Below are 18,434 nucleotides of genomic sequence, written 5' to 3'. Positions count from 1 at the left end.
TCGCGTCATTATTTTATAAATCTGATATCAGGTGAATGGACTAGCAAATACACACTTTTTTTTTACAGTAAATGAAACAGCTCAAGGGAAAATAAAAAAGTCGGAACATACATACAGACATACAAACTTATATATCGCTCATTTAGCATAACAGACTTCAACTCAAGCAATACATGACCCCAGTGTTGATATAAGCTAGCCCTGATGCACTACATACATGCACACATACATACGTACATACATATAACATACATACATATAAACGTAAGACAAAAGTGATGACATACGTATAGCTGCGCGTGGCCTCCGTACTCATTTCCGTCGCATATACATATACATACATACATAACGCATACAATATACATAACACCATTCACATACCAATAATGTCTTTTTTCCTTTAACAATCTAGCTTCAAAAACACATGACACCGGTAGTGGTATACGTTAGTCGAGCTGCTCTACAACATGAGGGTCGACAACCACCACCAAACACGCCAGAAGAAGAAAAAGAAGAAGAAGAAGAAGAAGAAGAAGAAGAAGAAGAAGAAGAAGAAGAAGAAGAAGAAGAAGAAGAAGAAGAAGAAGAAGAAGAAGAAGAAGAAGAAGAAGAAGAAGAAGAAGAAGAAGAAGAAGAAGAAGAAGAAGAAGAAGAAAAAGAAGAAGAAAGAAGAAGAAGACGAAGAAGAAGAAGAGGAAGAAGAAGAAGAAGAAAAAGAAGAGAAGAAGAAGAAGAAGAAGAAGAAGAAGAAGAAGAAGGAGAAGAAAAAATGAAGAAGATGAAGAAGAAGAAAAAAAAAGAAAAAAAAAGGAGAAAAAAAGAAAGAGAGATAAAGATAAAGAAGAAAAAAAGTAAAAACGAGAAAAAAGAAAAAAGAAGAAGATAAAGGTAAAGAAGAAGAAGAAGAAGAAAAGAAACCAGACTTAAAGAAACAAAAAACAGCCTAAAACTAACTATCAACTAAACCCAGGGCGTGTGTTGCCTCTGCTTCAACACCAAAACAGGCAAGTTCCCGTCTCCCAAAACGGGTGCTACAACGTCTCCTGTCTGGGGCGAGGAACAAGCGCTGCAGACACGAACAGGAGCCTCGCGGGAACACTTCAGGCGGGCAAAAAAGCACCTCGTAAAAGTAAACGTCAAAATTGCCACCACAGAGCAAAGCGGCGCCACTAACGCTGCGGGGCTGGGAAAGGACGCACTAACAACACGTGTGGGGACGCCTAAACAAATGCCAACACACGGAAGAGAAAGAACCTGACGCATTGCTTAGTAGGTCTTTTAATTAATATGAACAGGACAGGTAAAGAGGTCACGTGACATGCTACTACTTGCCAGGTGGAGGTCGTGATAAAAACAAGTCTGGGAACGGCAAAATAAATACCAATACATGAGAGAGAAAGACATTAAAGCATCCCTCGGTTGGTCTTCTGATTAGTATGTACAGGACAGGTAAAGAGGTCACGTGACATACTACTACTTGTCAGGTGGAGGTCGTGATCATAACAAGTCTGGGAACGGCAAAGCAAATACCAACACGTGAGAGAGAAAGACCTTGACGCATCCCACGGGAGGTGTTCTGATTAGTAAGCACAGGACAGGTGGAGAGAGAGAGGGATGTACACCACGAGACAACGAAGGAGGCAGTAATCATGACACGTCTGGGAACTGCTTAACAAGTACCAACACATGAGAAAGAACTTGACGCTTTCATCGGTAGGTCTTCTGATCAGTATGCACTGGACAGGTGGAGAGAGAGAGGGAGGTGCGTCACGTTAAAAAGAAGGTGGAGGCAGAAATTATGACACGTCTTGGAACTGCTTAACAAGTACCAACACATGAGAAAGAACTTGACGCATCCCTCGGTAGGTCTTCCTGATTGGTATTTACAGGACAGGTAAAGAGAGGTGACGTGACAAACATCTACTCGGCAAGGTGTGGGCGGTAATCACGTTGCTAAACACAAGTTAGCAATGGGTCAAGGCGGCCACTCCCACCCACCCATCCACACACACACACACACACACACACACACACACACACACACACACAAGGTCGGGACAGGAACAGAGGAAAGTTTGGACAATTTTCTGAAGGCGTACAAAACATTAGCGAAAATAAGGAAGTAATTTTGTGAAGAAAATATACAGATATAATAGACTCTAGAGTTTAGATATTTGAGGATAGTGGAGATACTGAAAAATACAAGGAACTTAGTTTTTGCCTGTGAAAGAGGAGAGTTGGATTAGAAAGAGGAACAAAAACATCAGTTAAAGCTGGGGGCATACACTGTAGCTGCGCGTGGCCTCGGTGCTCATCTCCGTCGCCCATTACCCCTTACCCCAAGACATAGGATCAGTATGCCATCAGGGTTACCACAGTTTACCTTCCCCCGGCTTTCCCAAGTACCCATTTATCCACCAGCCCGAAAGGAAGTATGAACTGCTGGGTGACCTGTACGCCGACTGCCCGGGGCGGGATTCAAATCCAAGCCCGCGGATTCCTGCAGCAAAGGACTAAAGGATTAGCGTTATCATTTTTTATCCGGTGCTGTTGAAAAACTATACCGGACACCCTTCATCTGATCTGAGGCCCAAAGCTGAAAAATCCCAGCTTGGTGGCACCGGTCGGGGATTGAACTCGCGTCCTCCCGAACGCGGGGCCGTCACGCTATCCATTCAGCCACCATCTCCCCCACACAACACAATATAGCAAAAAATTCCACATGCTATTAAAAAAGGAAATCAAAGAGGTTTACTTATAATGAACTGTACTTATTTCCTGAAGTGATGAATTAAAAATATATATATTATGGCCTGTATTTAAAACAAAAGCACATTGAATTTATACTGTAAAAGCAGTCTTCGAAAAATAATGATACACTTCTTTGAAAGTAGTTCATAAAAAGTCTTTGAAATCAAAATTCAAAATCTTAAAAAAAATAAGGTTTTTAATTCTTATGACAATAAATTTGGTTATTTTCAGTCTTGCTACTATTTATTGTAACTCACGGTTTACACTGTTTGCATATAGCTCTCCATGCTTTCCCAGACTTTGAAGGAATTCTGTTAAAATGTTCTCACACTTCCTACCAGATACATTAATCCTTGTGGTCAGTGACACCTCTACGCTCTTGCTGTTAGCTCAGGAATGAGTGGCTGGCCTGTAACACCTAAACAGTCAAACTACTACACAGTGGCACAAGTCCGGCTATGTCCTAACATGATGTAAGAGGAACAGGACAGAGCCTGAGAGAGATGATGCAATCCTGGTCAGTGGCTACTGGGCAGCTTGACAGGTTCAAACACATTGTAACCAAGTGAGAGATGATGCAACATGCTGGAAGAACACTCCAAAATGTGTTTTAAACTAATGTATAGAATTTATATAGTTTCCAAATATTTTTATGCTGATTAATAAATAAATAAAAAATCAGATTTAAATAAAAAAAATCTGATTTGAATAAAAAATTCAGATTTTTTTTAAAATAAAAAAAATCAACCCTGAGCGGCAGGCGGGACGCGAACCTGCGTCCTCCTGGAGGTCGCGCTCGAGCGCTGACCACTCAGCCACCACTTCCCGTGTCCTTAAACAAGCGAAAGAAAGTTGGTACACACTGTTACAGTCGTCTCCACTTTGCTTGTACTTCAGTTTCTATCGTGATAATTAAGATCGCATGAACCTTACTTATTCAATTACGTGGCCCCTGTGTTATTTATCCTTCAAGCGAGCGGAAGTCCAGACGTATAATTACATTCGGCGCCTGGCTCTACACCGTACGTCCCGCACCACCCACGCTGGATATAATTAACTCCCTTCCTTTATCTCTTCCCTCCTCATCCTTTCTCTTCCCCGTCATTCTCAGCCGGACACACCCCTCGTGCCCCCATCTCTACCCCCTCCTCCCTCCAATCTCTCACTAGGGGTTGGCAGGTACCGGTACCAAAACCAGTACTAACGGTACCAACTAAACGGTACGGTACCGGTACCAGATTGCTCGGTACCGGTACCAGATTGCTCGGATTTATTTATTGGCTTTATTGATAATTCTTCATGTCCGATTTCTTTTTTAGGTTGCTAATAAATATTGTTATTGTTATTAGACTACGATCGAGTACATCCTTATCTCCTATACATGCTATTTTTTTATCGAAAAAATAAATATTCACTTCATTCAGAGAGAGAGAGAGAGAGAGAGAGAGAGAGAGAGAGAGAGAGAGAGAGAGAGAGAGAGAGAGAGAGAGAGAGAGAGATCACCACTCAGTGAGTGGACATCTCGGTGATATGGGTACTCGATCATAGTCTAATAACAATAACATTTATTAGCATCTTAAAAAAAGAAAAAGAATCGGACATCAAGAATTATCCAATAAATCCAATAAATAAATAAAATAACAAAATAATGGAAACGGGAGCTGTGATGGAAACGAAAAGCAGGACAAAATGGTGGGAACTTGGGGAGACGGTCAGCGAGGCAGTGACTCAGCGTCTCCACACAGGGCCCATACCGGGTGATACCGCATGGAGGCGGGCGAGCCCCGAGCGTTACTAAGATCCAAACGGTACCGGTACAAGCGGCAATGCTCAGTGCCGAGTGGTCATGAGGCTTCGCGGCACCAGGTACCGGTACCTGGTGCCGGCTGAATCGATTCTTCTCGGCACCCGGTACCGGTACCAGGTGCCGAGAAGAATCGATTCAGCCGGCACCCGGTACCGGTACCTGGTGCCGAGAAGAATCTATTCAGCCGGCACCCGGTACCGGTACCTGGTGCCGCGAAGCCTCATGATCACTCGGCACTGAGCATTGCCGCTAGTACCGGTACCGTTTGGATCTTAGTGACGCTCGGTGCTCGCCCGCCTCCATGCGGTATCACCCGGTATGGGCCCTGTGTGGAGACGCCGAGTCACTGCCCTGCGCTGACCTCCCATCACCATTTGTCTTGCTTGCTTTTTCGTCACATTCTCCAGCCCCATTATTTTATTATTTTATTTATTTATTGGAGTTAGTGGATAATTCTTGATGTCCGACTCTTTTTCTTTTTTAGGTTGCTAATAAATATTGTTATTGTTATTATACTATGATCCAGTACATCCATAATAACTATACATGCAATTTTTTTTTTTATCGAAAAAATAGATATTCACTTCATTCAGAGAGAGAGAGAGAGAGAGAGAGAGAGAGAGAGAGAGAGAGAGAGAGATTTTCTTAACAGGAAATTTATTTGGGAATTTTATCAGAAGTCATTAAGATAAAAAAATACTCCTTCGGGTACCGGTACCGGTATTAACGGTAAATGAGTTTTCGGTACCGGTACTACCGGTACTCAAATTAACGGTACTTGCCCATCCCTATCTCTCACACAGACATGCCCTCTCTCGCCTCCCCGTTCCTCACCCTCCTGACACCCCTCCCCTCGCCCCCCTTTCTCCACCTCCCTCAGGCTTCTCCTTCCCCGTCATCCTCATGAGCGAGGGACCTACACGAGTACTATACACGCCTTGATGATGATGATGATGATGGTGATGCCAGAGAGTCGAGAATATTGTGTTACCTTGAATCATTATTAGCAGTCCGGTGCAAACCATAGGACTGTCCCAATGCTCTCTCTCTCTCTCTCTCTCTCTCTCTCTCTCTCGTACAGCAACCTGCCATCTCTCGACAGCACCAGACAGCCGCCCCTCCTCCTCCTCCTCCACATTCTTCTCCTTTTCCTCCTCCTCCTCTTCCTCCTAAACACTCGACTGCTGCCGGCCAAATAAGACACGGAGAAGCGCTCTAATCACACACACACACACACACACACACACACACACACACACACACACACGAGCGCCACAGGAAAAGAGAAAAACAATAGCCCAGTGCAGAGAGAGAGAGAGAGAGAGAGAGAGAGAGAGAGAGAGAGAGAGAGAGAGAGAGAGAGAGAGAGAGAGAGAGAGAGAGAGAGAGAGAGAGAGAGAGAGAGAGAGAGAATATATATCAAGGTCAGTGATTTTTATGAATATCGTCTCGCTTTACATAAACATAAAAAAAACACCTTACAATGCGGGCGCGAGCGAGATCGAGAGAGAGAGAGAGAGAGAGAGAGAGAGAGAGAGAGAGAGAGAGAGAGAGAGAGAGAGAGAATACTATATCCAAGTCTGCGTTTTTTATCAATAACATCTAACATTTTACACATGGAAGGAAACCCTCCGAAAAGATATATATGATTCATGTGACCCTGAATTCCTTCACTTCGCCTCAACGCTAACATAACAACTCGTCAAATACTAACAAACCAACATTATCACTTTTTTTATTGAAGAACCTCAAAACCAACTCTACGAAAAGATATGACTTACATGAACTTATTTTCCTTCCCTTCCTTACCTCAGAGCTAACGTAATAACTCCTCAAATACAAAATACAAAGAAATAAGTTTTAATTCACCCACCAAAACGTAGGGCACATAAATCATCCCGTAATGGCGTATTGTTAACTGCCGCACCATTAAACTCATCACATAATTGCAAGCTTCTCGTACCAATGAAAAAAATCACTCAGGAGCGGATGGCAACAGGTATATTTATTTATCCTGCTTCCCCGTCGCCGCCTTCGCCACTAGGTCCTCAGTGTGGGAGCCGCGTCGATGCCTGCCAGGAAGGGAGGACTCGGTATAAACATTTCCCGCTGATGGAAACGTGGTGCTCGCCTCGCACGCCAACCCAAATTATATTCCCCTTAATGGTCAGGTTTTCTACTTGGCACCGGCTACAAACATGATTTCCTGTACAGTATTCTCCAATTCCTAAGCTTTAATTGTGGGTAATACTATTTCAGGGCTAATGGCAACGTTAATCATATAGTTGGCTTCCCAAAGGATATAGTACGGACTAAGTTTATTCAATGTCTATCTATCCCATAATTACAGAACCTGACAAACGCCCTAAACCACATCGATGGACTATTTTCTGAAACATTTCGGTTTCCAAGCCAAGGCTTTCGTAGTATTCCTGGCTATTTCCATGGGTAGTTTTATGACCCTGGTGGTATTCAAACTCTTCTTCTGTACCAGGAACCTAAAAAAAACCACTCATTAGACCCCAACTAATCTTCTTTCCGGCCTTTGAAAATCGTTCATGGGAGAGGTGGAAGCGTCTGAGAACACCAACCAACATCAGCACCAAACATTACACAAGGACTTTTCGCATTTAGTTCTTTAGCTTACAAACCCCATCTGCGTCAAACAGTATAACTTGCTCTTATTAGTCCCGCCTTCCTGCCTCCCTATTATTACCAGGTCCTGGCGTGATAGGTTCTCCTTTTCTTTCCTACTCGTCCTTCCCTCAGTAACTAATGGACACACAAGGACAAAACTCATTCATCCGTTTACTATTGCCCTCCTCTTAACGCCTTCCTGCCTCCCTACTACTATCATCAGGTCCTCGTTTACTACACAGGTTCTGCATAGCTTTCCTCCTCTTCCTTTCCTGGGTAACTAATTAACACAGGAACAAGACTCGTTCATCTTTATAGTGTTGTCTCTCCTCATTGCCTTGCTGCCTCCCTCGCGTGATAGGTTCTGCATTTCTTTACTGTCCTTCCCTCCCTCAGTCCTCAGTATGTAACTAATGGGCAGTCACAAGACTAATTCATCCCTTCCCAGCTGTGCTTCCTCCTAAGCTGACAGGCACGCACGACAACCTGCCACCGCACCTTGCACAATGAAGTCTCCACTCAGTCGATGATAAATGAATGCACACACACACACACACACACACACACACACACACACACACACACACACACACACACTTTGTGGGGTGGTACAGGCTGTCAACCACGAGTCTAGCATGTGATCAGACCGTGGCTGGATGACTCTCTCTCTCTCTCTCTCTCTCTCTCTCTCTCTCTCTCTCTCTCTCTCTCTCTCTCTCTCTCTCTCTCTCTCTCTCTCTCTCTCTCTCTCTCTCTCTCTCCCCAAACAAGTAACAAGCAGGCTAGCAACACACTGACAAACACATTATCATGCCTACACGTTCATGCACCAGCCAGGGCCCACATTCTCAAACATTTCGGGGCCTACATAAACACCCACATTAGATAAGATTTTCGTAGGGGCTGTGTCAGTATTTCCATGAGTAGAATTATGAGCCTGGGGATTGTTTAACAGGACATCTACACCGTGAACGTGGAAAACACACACGAGAACCCGACTAGTACCCTTTGGAAATAGTTGGGTTAAGATTCGTTTTAGGTCCGTGCTAGTATCTCATTACCTACCTTATGAAACATCAGTATCTCTTCATATATCTTTTCTACAAACCTTCAACAGTCATGGAAACGCTTTGAAAATCCAATTCAAGGACTTTTTTTTTACTCATGAAAATAGGGGATAATGTTTACGAAAGCGCATCGCCTCCTCTGGCGACGGCCGCGGCGACGCTGCACCCGGTGTTGCGAGAAATACCTCCTCGCTGAAATAAGTCACATATACATGTGGTGGGGGTCCAGGGGGGGGGCGTAGCCTCCCTTGGCTAGAAGGGGGGGTTGAGGGGGGCGCAGCCCCCCCCGTTAGTAGGTCGTAAAGTTTGGTTGGAGTAGTTTAAATATGCTCCCCGACCCTAAACCCTCTGCGAGCTATTTTACGGCTGCGGCGGCAGCAGCGTCGCCGCGGCCGCCGCCAGAGAAGGCGACGCGCTTTCGTAAACATTATCCTCTATTTTCAAGAGTAAAAAAAATGTCCTTGAATTGGATTTTCAAAGCGTTTCCATGACTGTTGAAGGTTTGTAGAAAATATATATGAAGAGATAGTGATGTTTCATAAAGTAGATTATGAGATACTGGCACGGACCTAAAACGAATCTTTACCAATAGTTGTTGTGAGAGCCGAAGGCGTATGAGAATACGAGCGCAGCGCCAGACAGCCAGACAGCGGCCCCACACCACGATCCCAACGCTGTGAACTCCCCTCCAGGGCCCGCCCTGCTCCCCTCCGCTCTCCTCAGCTCCTCCACGATCATCAGTGTCGGTCCTCGGCGGGCATAACACCGTAAACAGTACCAGGTGACCTCAAAAGTGCCTCTCGTCTCCTCTCTCCATCTCCACTCCGGAGACATCAGGACCGACAGACTGGGAAAAGTGTGTTATAGTAGGATATCAATGTATTATTATTATTTAATATCACCACGAATTAGGCATACAATTGTCAATGGAAAAACCCCACGACAGATAGATCACGCCACCTTATAGGAATGTCGTCCGTCAGTGTTTACCGTCTCAGTTTTGTATACTTAGCACTCCGATGGTGCGTGGAGGTCACCTTGACATACCTGACCAATTGTAACCATTATTTTCCAACCTGTAACTCGCCACTCCTTCACGAGAGTCCGACTGACACACAACGACAGTCGCTCTCGCTCCGTCGCTTCTTGTACATAAAGGCTACGAATATAATTCGCCTTAAGGAAGCTGAAGTCTTAATCAACACCCTTTAAACGCCCCCCGACAAGCCCGTTACATTTGGTTGGCAGCGGTCACCCCGCGCCTGTGCCTTCGCTACCTCGTTCTCCTCCAAGCCACGAGAACTCACCAACAAACTCCGGGGACAGGCGTACAAGGGAAGAAGGAGTCAACGCACCTGCCGTCCGCGGCAACGCACCAGCCGTCCGCGGCAACGCACCTGCCGTCCGCGGCAACGCACCAGCCGTCCGCGGCATCTCACAAGGCGCCCACCTACGTGCAACTCACAAGGCGCCAGCTACAAGCATCTCACACGGCGCCCACCTACGTGCAACTCACAAGGCTCCAGCTACAAGCATCTCACAAGTCGCCACCTACGTGCAACTCACAAGGCGCCAGCTACAAGCATCTCACAAGTCGCCACCTACGTGCAACTCACCAGGCGCCGGCTACAAGCAACTCTACAGGCGTCCAGCCTCCAAGCCTCGAGCACACCAGCTACAAGCAACTCTACAGGCGTCCAGCCTCCAAGCCTCGAGCACACCAGCTACAAGCAACTCTACAGGCGTCCAGCCTACAAGCCTCGAGCACACCAGCTACAAGCAACTCTATAGGCGTCAAGCCTACAAGCCCCGAGCACACCCTCCGGCCTACGCAGCCGAACGCGAGGGCCACAATCTACAAGCCGCTCCCCCGCTTCAAGCCAGCACTGCTACGACCACTGCAATCCACTCCACGATACGGCGGAAGTATTCACACCAGCAAGGAGGAGGCACGCCCCGCTGACCTTGGGACACCCCGCATGCCCCTCGCTCCACAGCTGGCGGCACCACCGCCGCTGCCGGGAGCATCGGCCCAAACCTCTTCCGGCAAACAGTCTGCAAGGGTACCCGCGGCCATCTCCCGGTGACTGCAAGCTGTTCCCACTACCGTTTCTTGCAAGGCGTCTTCTCAAGAGGTTACACACCCAAGTCGTCTTATCTGCCACCGCCGCCCATCTCTTACTATAACAAGGACGACGCGGCCATCATTCGTCTGGCGGCAGTGTACCGGCTCCCAGCCGCCGCCACCGCGGCCGCTCAAATTGCTGGGTCAGCAGTTTTTCATCCGCCATTGCGAGTCCTCCGATGTCAGCCCATCCCTCACCTCTCACCGCCGCTGTGGCCGCGGCCGAGGTTTCCTGACGCGCCTGCAACGACTGCACGTAACCCAAGGCATCACAAGCCGTCGCCCTCTCCACTACATCAGCTGACTAATCTTGGTATTTGTGGATATTCCCTTCTTGTCCAAATATGCCGACTCGGCTCATTTTCATTATTATCCGTGCAGAGGCACGATTTTTTATTTCTGTGTTCCTAACACTGTTCTTCAGTCATAATTGTGAGAGTAACGTTCATTCCTATACGATATTGATTCTTTCTTATAGTTTGCTAGCGAGTCTATTGAGTATAGTGTGAGTTCCCTTATCAAAGTTAATCTTCATCAGTGTGCCCTGCCTCCGTTTTCTTTTCACCGCTCGAGAGAAAACGTGAGCTTCAATGGTATACTCACTTAACATACCACTTTGTTTATATAGTTATTCTTTCATTATACCCATATCATTAGGGCATTCCATTATAACCTTAACTTCTATTACGTCTATACAGGCACCTTGCTAGCCATTCTTTCTTGCCTTTTTAGGGTTTTCAATGCAAACTATTCATTCCTACACGTTCCGTTTATTGGTTCATATTTACAGCTATCAACATTTGCTCCTCTTTTGTGAATGGTTTACACCATAGTATGAACAAAGACACTCTCGCTAAACTCGGCGACACCTTTAAACAGTTGGCTCGTCCTTCAAGTGAGGAGGAATTGGAGCAAGGTGCAACCACCGGTGATTTAAATGTGGTGAATTTGCGATCGGGGGCTACGTACTCTTCCCTCCCAAGGGATAGCGCCCCTTCACCTTCAGAATCGTCTGAATACTTAACCCCCACTCGGCCGAACACAATGCCTGAGGGAGAACCGGGAAGAATGTGGCTGAATGGCGCAACAAGGAGGAGGAGGAGGAGTGAAGAGAGGACGTTGATGAGCTGTGGAAAATGAACTTAAAGGGAACGGCGAGTATGTGTGATGAGACATGAGTTTACGATCTGAGAGAGAGAGAGAGAGAGAGAGAGAGAGAGAGAGAGGTGGTGGGTGTTACTTCTGTGTGTGTGTGTGTGTGTGTGTGTGTGTGTGTCGTCAAAGGTGTCACTATTTTTTTTTTCGCTCGTCCTGCATCGTCAATCAAAAGTAGGATATAGTTGCAAATCTCTCTCTCTCTCTCTCTCTCTCTCTCTCTCTCTCTCTCTCTCTCTCTCTCTCTCTCACACACACACACACACACACACACACACACACACACGCGCGCGCGCACACACACACACACACACATACACACTCAGTAGCCGTCAGCCTGTCACACTTGTCTCCCGGCTAGCAAGGGGACGGGAGGTGACAGGTCGGCAGAATCAAGCAAGATAGATGCTGTAGAATCTGTATAGCCTGTAGAGGAACCAAGTTAGAGACTGTACAGGCAAGCAAGTTAATATGTGGTCTAAGGGCAAGCAAGTGTCTGTAGGCTGTATAGTCAGTTATGTCTGTAGGCTATATTGTCTGCATGTCTGTAGGCTGTATAGTCTGTAGAGGCAAGCAAGTATGTAAGGGTAAGCAAGTGTGTCTGTAGATTCTGTAAGGGTAAGCAAGTGTGTCTGTAGATTATGTAAGGGCAAGCAAGAAAGCGTCTGTAGGGGCAGGCAAGTGTGCAGGCAGCAGCGACAAGCATATTAGTCTGTAAGAGTCTGTCTGGGCACGCAAGAGTACATGGGTGCAGGGCCAGGCACGCGGGGCACGTTACCTTGTGTTCGCGGGGGTGGGCTTGGTCGGCGTAGTCCGGTTAATCCTCGGGGCACACATGCGGCCCTGCTCGGCGGCAGATCACGGCCCCGCTGGCAGGCCGCGGCCACCTCGTTAGCTGCAGCAGGCACGCTTCTTCTTCCTCATCCTCTTCTGAACTGTTCCGCTTTGTATCGCTTCATGGCTCCTACTTGGTTCTTCTTCACACTTATATACTCCACTGGACACTTAATGCTTCACTCTGCACACTTACATGCTCAACTCTGCACACCTATAGTAGATGCTTTCACTTGACAATACTTCACCCTGCACACTTTGATGCTCCACTCTGCACACTTAATACTTCACTGCACACTTTGATGCTCCACCCTGCACACTTAATACTTCACTGCACACTTTGATGCTCCACCCTGCACACTTAATACTTCACTGCACACTTTGATGCTCCACCCTGCACACTTAATACTTCACTGCACACTTTGATGCTCCACTCTGCACACTTAATACTTCACTGCACACTTTGATGCTCCACTCTGCACACTTAATACTTCACTTTGCACACTTAGATGCTCCACTCTGCACACTTAATACTTCACTTTGCACACTTAGATGCTACACTCTGCACACTTAATACTTCACTTTGCACACTTTGATGCTACACTCTGCACACTTAGTACTTCACTTTGCACGCTTAGATGCTCCACTCTGCACACTTAATACTTCACTCTGCACACTTATTACTTCACGCTGCATCGAGCTCTGTTTCTCCGTACACTTTGCCTAGTCTCTTGTTTTGCTTGTCAATTTTATTTTCCTTCGTTTTCTTCACTGTAGCCTATTATGGTCTTTTAGGATTTCCCTTTTCTGTCCTTTTGTTTGTTTCCTACTGTTGCACTTGCTATGTTCATTTATCTTTTCCTGCTGTGTTCTTTTTTCCCGCCAAGTGTAAGTGAACTGTGAACTTCATAAATATATCCAAACAACTGATTATTATCTATCGCACGTGTAGTGTCAAGCACCCGCGAGTATAGGGAACTAGAGGTTTCAAAAATATATCCAAATAACTGATTATCTATCGCACGTGTGGTGTCAAGGACAACTTCCCCGAGCCAGACACTGCACCTCACGGCTCACAACACCACCACGACACCACCGTCACTGGCAAGAAGCTCACTGATCAGCTTACGGCGGGCAGGCGCGGGCCGCGGTGCGAACACGAGGTTGGCGGGAGAAACCTTGTACTCCTACCAACCAAAGGACGGTTCTGCATCTCGTACGTTGGTTCTTGTGCATACTAAAGTTATGAAACAATTATATAACTCGGCTTTATATACCGCCTACATAGATATAATGCTTTGTTACGTTTTCTTATCGCCAGTGACCGGTTATGACACGTCTGGCACCTGCATCACTACGCTCCGCTCCTCCGTCGTTTATTGCAGAAACTCTTGTAAACCTTTTCACTGAACAAACTTATTCGTGTACTGACAGTAAGAATGGAAAGATCGACAGAGGACAGAGAGGCGAGAGGCTGGAGACGGTGACGGAGCGGCGAGCGGCGGGGAGGAAGGAAGGCAAGTTGGACACAAGCGGTGGTTGGGGGTGACACACACACACACACACACACACACACACCACACATAGCAGATGCAGAGGGAAAGACGTATTTGTATAATTTCCTAGACACCAGAAAGACTGATTTACAATATGAAGAGCCTGAAGTTGGTATTCTTATATTAGAGACGCTTCCGCCTCCTACATGAACTCAATGAAACTGCCTCGTTATAGTGAAACCAGATTTGGCGTTCGCTCCCGCGGGTCCTTTCCTCCCGTCGCTCTGCCACACACGCCCAACACCCATCTTTTCCTTTCATGTATTAGCTCTAGGTAACATACGAGATAAAGAGAGGTGTTGGGGCGGTGTTGCAGAAGGGACCCGCGGGAGCCAACGCCAAAACGATCCCTTCAGTCTTGTTTCACTATAGGAGCACCGTTGCCAGATTATTGTCCTCAGAGCATCGTATTTACCATAACTATTGCCAAGAAACACCGATAATCAACCATTTTAACGATAACTATATATGAAGTCAGTTATTGCGGTGGAGGAGACAGATTTCGGCTCTGAAATCGGCAAACATAAGAGGCTTTGTAGGACAGTCTAGCACCGCTGTAGGAGGCAAGAGGGGACAGGGCGAGCGAGGGAGGGAGCGGGAAGGACACGGAAGGGAGGTACATGTATACAGTGCCTGGTCAGCAGGTATAATAGTTACGCGTGAATCCGTTTGACTTGTTTCTTCACCGTCGACCCAATTTCCTCTCTGACTTCCATCGTGCGAGTCATGAGCGAGCGGCGGGACGGAAACTGAACTAGACCTCCGCCAAACACCATATTACTGCTGCCATTGACGCGCTGAGGATAAGTGGAGGGGGGTGAGAGGAAGGAGAGAGAGAGAGAGAGAGAGAGAGAGAGAGAGAGAGAGATGAAACACAGTTGTCTATAAACAATCATTGCTCTCTCTCTCTCTCTCTCTCATATTTCCGAATACACGAACTAAATCATTTACGTACATAATTTCTAGTTAAATATAATAAGTATCGGAATAAGGATAAGAACAAGAATAAGAATAATGATAGTGATAATGGATGATTTCGACGCTGCAGTTATGCAGTTACCGTGAACCGCAGAACCTTTGTGAAAAATGTTTGCCAGTCTTCTGTGACATTAACTATTGCACTAAGTGAGGGAACTGGTGGTTGACTAATAATAACAATGGGTTTATGAGTTGAATTTATTTATCGTGAACCACAGAACAGAGTGAAAATAATAGGCTAGTCTTCCATGTTGTTATCTATCGCTGCTAAAGGCGATTAAAAAAAAAAAGAATATACAAAATATACTATACTAGAACTACGTAGAACCGAGAATGAAAGTAATTCGCATGTTTACTAACATGTTATTTATTGTTGTTAAATGTGACAAACAACAAAAGAAAATATTCCGCCCCTTCTCCCTTCCCTTCCTTATTTGTGAGTCAGCACCTTGGTTTGGGTTAGTAGAAGTAGTAGTAGTAGTAGTAGTAGTGGTACTAGTAGTAGTAGTAGTAGTAGTACAGCAGCAGCAGTAGTAGTAGCAGCAGTAGTAGTAGTAGTAGTAGTATATTCAACTAGAACCTCCATATTAAGTGCTTTCAATCTTCCGAGGAAAATAAGAGGCTAATAACTTAGTTTGTGCTGATCGTTGCCAATGGCGGCGATCGCCGCTATGATATTTCATGTGAAACTGGCCTATGGGGTGGTGGCGGTTGCAGACGAAGCGAGAGGTGTTGAGAGTGTGTGGCAAGGTGCGTGACTAGGCTAACCCCGCACCCGCAACTACCCTATCGGACAGTTTTACGTGGAAATACTATAGCGGCGATCGGCGCCATTGGTAACGATCAAAACAAACAAAACAATGTGAAGGTGGCCCATGCTGCTAGATCTGTACAGAATCTTTCCAGTTTAGATATCCAAAGAAAGGCAAGGGAGAAGGTCTTTATTTTCTTAATACGGTTAAATTTAGATGGTGTATACATCAAGGAGGGAAGTGTAGCAGTAAGGCCCGTACTCACAAACCTTTGGGGGGCTTACACACACACACACACACACACACACACACACACACACATACACACACATTTGATAAGGCTTCGGTAGAGGCTGGGTTAGTATTTTCATGAGTAGTTTTATGAACCTAGTGATAGTTTTAATTTATCCGTGGATGGTTACCTAATACACGTGGAACATATTCTCAAATATTTCGAGGCTCACACACCCACATGTGATAAGGCTGTGGAAGAGGCTGGGTTAGCATTTTCATGGGTAGTTTTATGAACCTAGTGATAGTTTTAATTTATCCCTGGATGGTTACCTAATACACGTGGTCCATATTCTCAAACATTTCGAGGCTAGCACACTTACATTTGTTAAGGCTGTGGTAGAGATTGTGCTAGTATTTCCATGGATAGTTTTACGAGCCTAGTTATAGTTTGACAAGGCTTCTGTACCACGAATGTTAGAGAACACACTTAAGAACCCGGCTAATCTCCTTTGGGGCCTTGAGAAATATTTGTTGCAGGAGCCGAAAGCGTCTGAGAATACGGAGTCACTACGGCCCTTGACTTGTTGAATGAGGAGGTTGGCGTGCAGGCAGTGTTAGCTTGGAGTTGGAAGGAGGGGAAGCACAGGGTTACCACATATAACTCTGTAAGGGGGATGTACAGGTCGGGGCTTCTGGATTAATGTTCTGTACGTTGACTTTTAAATACTGTTTGCACACCATCGTCCGGGAGAGTCTGACATGGGAGGGACACACACTAACCACACCCACAACACACACTCATAATGACACACGGCAGAGTCAAAAGTCGTGCCTTCCGTTGACACAAAGGCTTGAATTTGTACACGCGTATAGTGGTAGTACCTGTGAAATTATACGAGAGAGAGAGAGAGAGAGAGAGAGAGAGAGAGAGAGAGAGAGAGAGAGAGAGAGAGAGAGAGAGAGAGAGAGAGAGAGAGAGAGAGAGAGAGAGAGAGAGAGAGAGAGAGAGACCTAGTGACAAACAGACACTTATTACAAATTATTTTTTTCATATTTTTCATGTGTATTTTGTTTGTGTATGTTTATGTGTGTATGTGTAACAATGGACATTTGATTTTGTCCCACACACAGGCTCTTCAAATAGTCTCTCTCTCTCTCTCTCTCTCTCTCTCTCTCTCTCTCTCTCTCTCTCTCTCGTAAAACAATAATAAATCATTGCCATAATTAGAAGCTGCTTGTCTATTTATCTGTTTGTTTGAAAGTGATGCACATTTGTTTCATATAATCACTTACTCAGTAATTACAAACTGATAAAGCCATGTGTTTATGTATTTATATGTATTTATGTCCGTTTATTTCAAAGGGATAGAATGTTCAGATTATCACCTGCTTCTCATGAACTCTCTTCGTTCCTCCGCAGTGCAGTGGTTAGCATCCCTAACTAGGAATCTGGGGGCCTGGGTTCGAATCCCGCCTGTGCAGTCAGGGTGAAACCCACCTGGCTGTTCACCTCCCCTTTGGGACTGGTCGGTAATTGGGTACCTGGGGAAACCAAGGGAGGATAAACTGTGGCAACCAGGATGTCACAATTTTTTTTTTTTTTTTTTTTTTTTTTACGTCGTTGCCTGTTGCGCCGGTAGGCATCTTCCTGGTGGGGCCTGATGGTCGGCCCAAGGCTTCTTCCAGGTGGGGCCTGATGGTCGGCCCAGCCCGTTCTGGCGCAGGCGAGTGTTTATAGTGGCGCCATCTTGCCCGTATCCCGTGGTAATGGGTTCTTACCCAACACAGGCACAAAGGCCAATGCAACACAGGTGAGCACCGATGCCACGCGCAGCTTTAGCGGATCTCCCTATAACTTTACTCACTTAGTCATGTGAACGTTTCAGTAATCACAAACTAATGAAGGCGTCCCGTGAGCCGACGGTTCCTGCGTGTGCCCCCGCGGCCCAGGAAGCAGGTGGCCCAAGTCGCCCCGCGCGGCCCCAGGTCCCGCCGGAGCAATGCGAGGAACGTGACCACCCGGCCTCCCACTTACAGGTTCACTTCCATTACAGTGCACAATGCCGCGGACTCCCACTCTTATGCTGCCCCGGAAATTGGCTTCCGTGCAGAGGTGGGCTAATGCGCTGTTTGAGATTTCTTATTATGCCCATTTTCATTACTGGGGTCTGGAAAGGTTAAGGTAAGGTAGAATAATGAAAGCCTATTTTGGAAGAAGGTTTGTCCTTGAGAATGGTCTGCTACCAAGATATTTCTGAGTAGCTGAAGCAGGTAAAGAAAAATAATAAGTAGCACTACCCCACTTTCATTACTGTATAAGGGCTGGAAAGGTTAAAGTATGGTCACGGGTATATATTTTGGAGGAAGTTTCGTCTTTAGGGAAGGATCTAATACGAAGATGTTTCAGAGATTGGCTGAGAGAGGAAAAAAAAGTACCCCAATATGACTTAGGGCAATACTGGTTCATTATTTGCTTAAGGAAGTTCACAAAAAAGTAATGAAACGAATATATAGTTAATTATTCTCGTGATAGTGGTA

General features: G+C 45.9%; 1 protein-coding gene across 1 annotated transcript; it reads left to right on the top strand.

Moving 5' to 3' along the window:
• Positions 1–710: 710 nt before the first annotated feature.
• Positions 711–6,823, top strand: LOC126989795 (putative uncharacterized protein DDB_G0271982; the record flags this gene model as incomplete). The annotated part of the gene is made up of 3 exons (XM_050848392.1): positions 711–761; positions 5,873–5,941; positions 6,818–6,823. Coding segments are annotated over 3 exons (126 nt in total), but the record flags the coding sequence as incomplete, so codon positions are not given.
• Between the last annotated feature and the right edge of the window lie 11,611 nt (positions 6,824–18,434).

Source organism: Eriocheir sinensis, unplaced genomic scaffold, assembly GCF_024679095.1.
Source record: "Eriocheir sinensis breed Jianghai 21 unplaced genomic scaffold, ASM2467909v1 Scaffold13, whole genome shotgun sequence".
Taxonomy (NCBI): domain Eukaryota; kingdom Metazoa; phylum Arthropoda; class Malacostraca; order Decapoda; family Varunidae; genus Eriocheir; species Eriocheir sinensis.
This window is presented reverse-complemented; position numbering and strand designations above follow the sequence as displayed.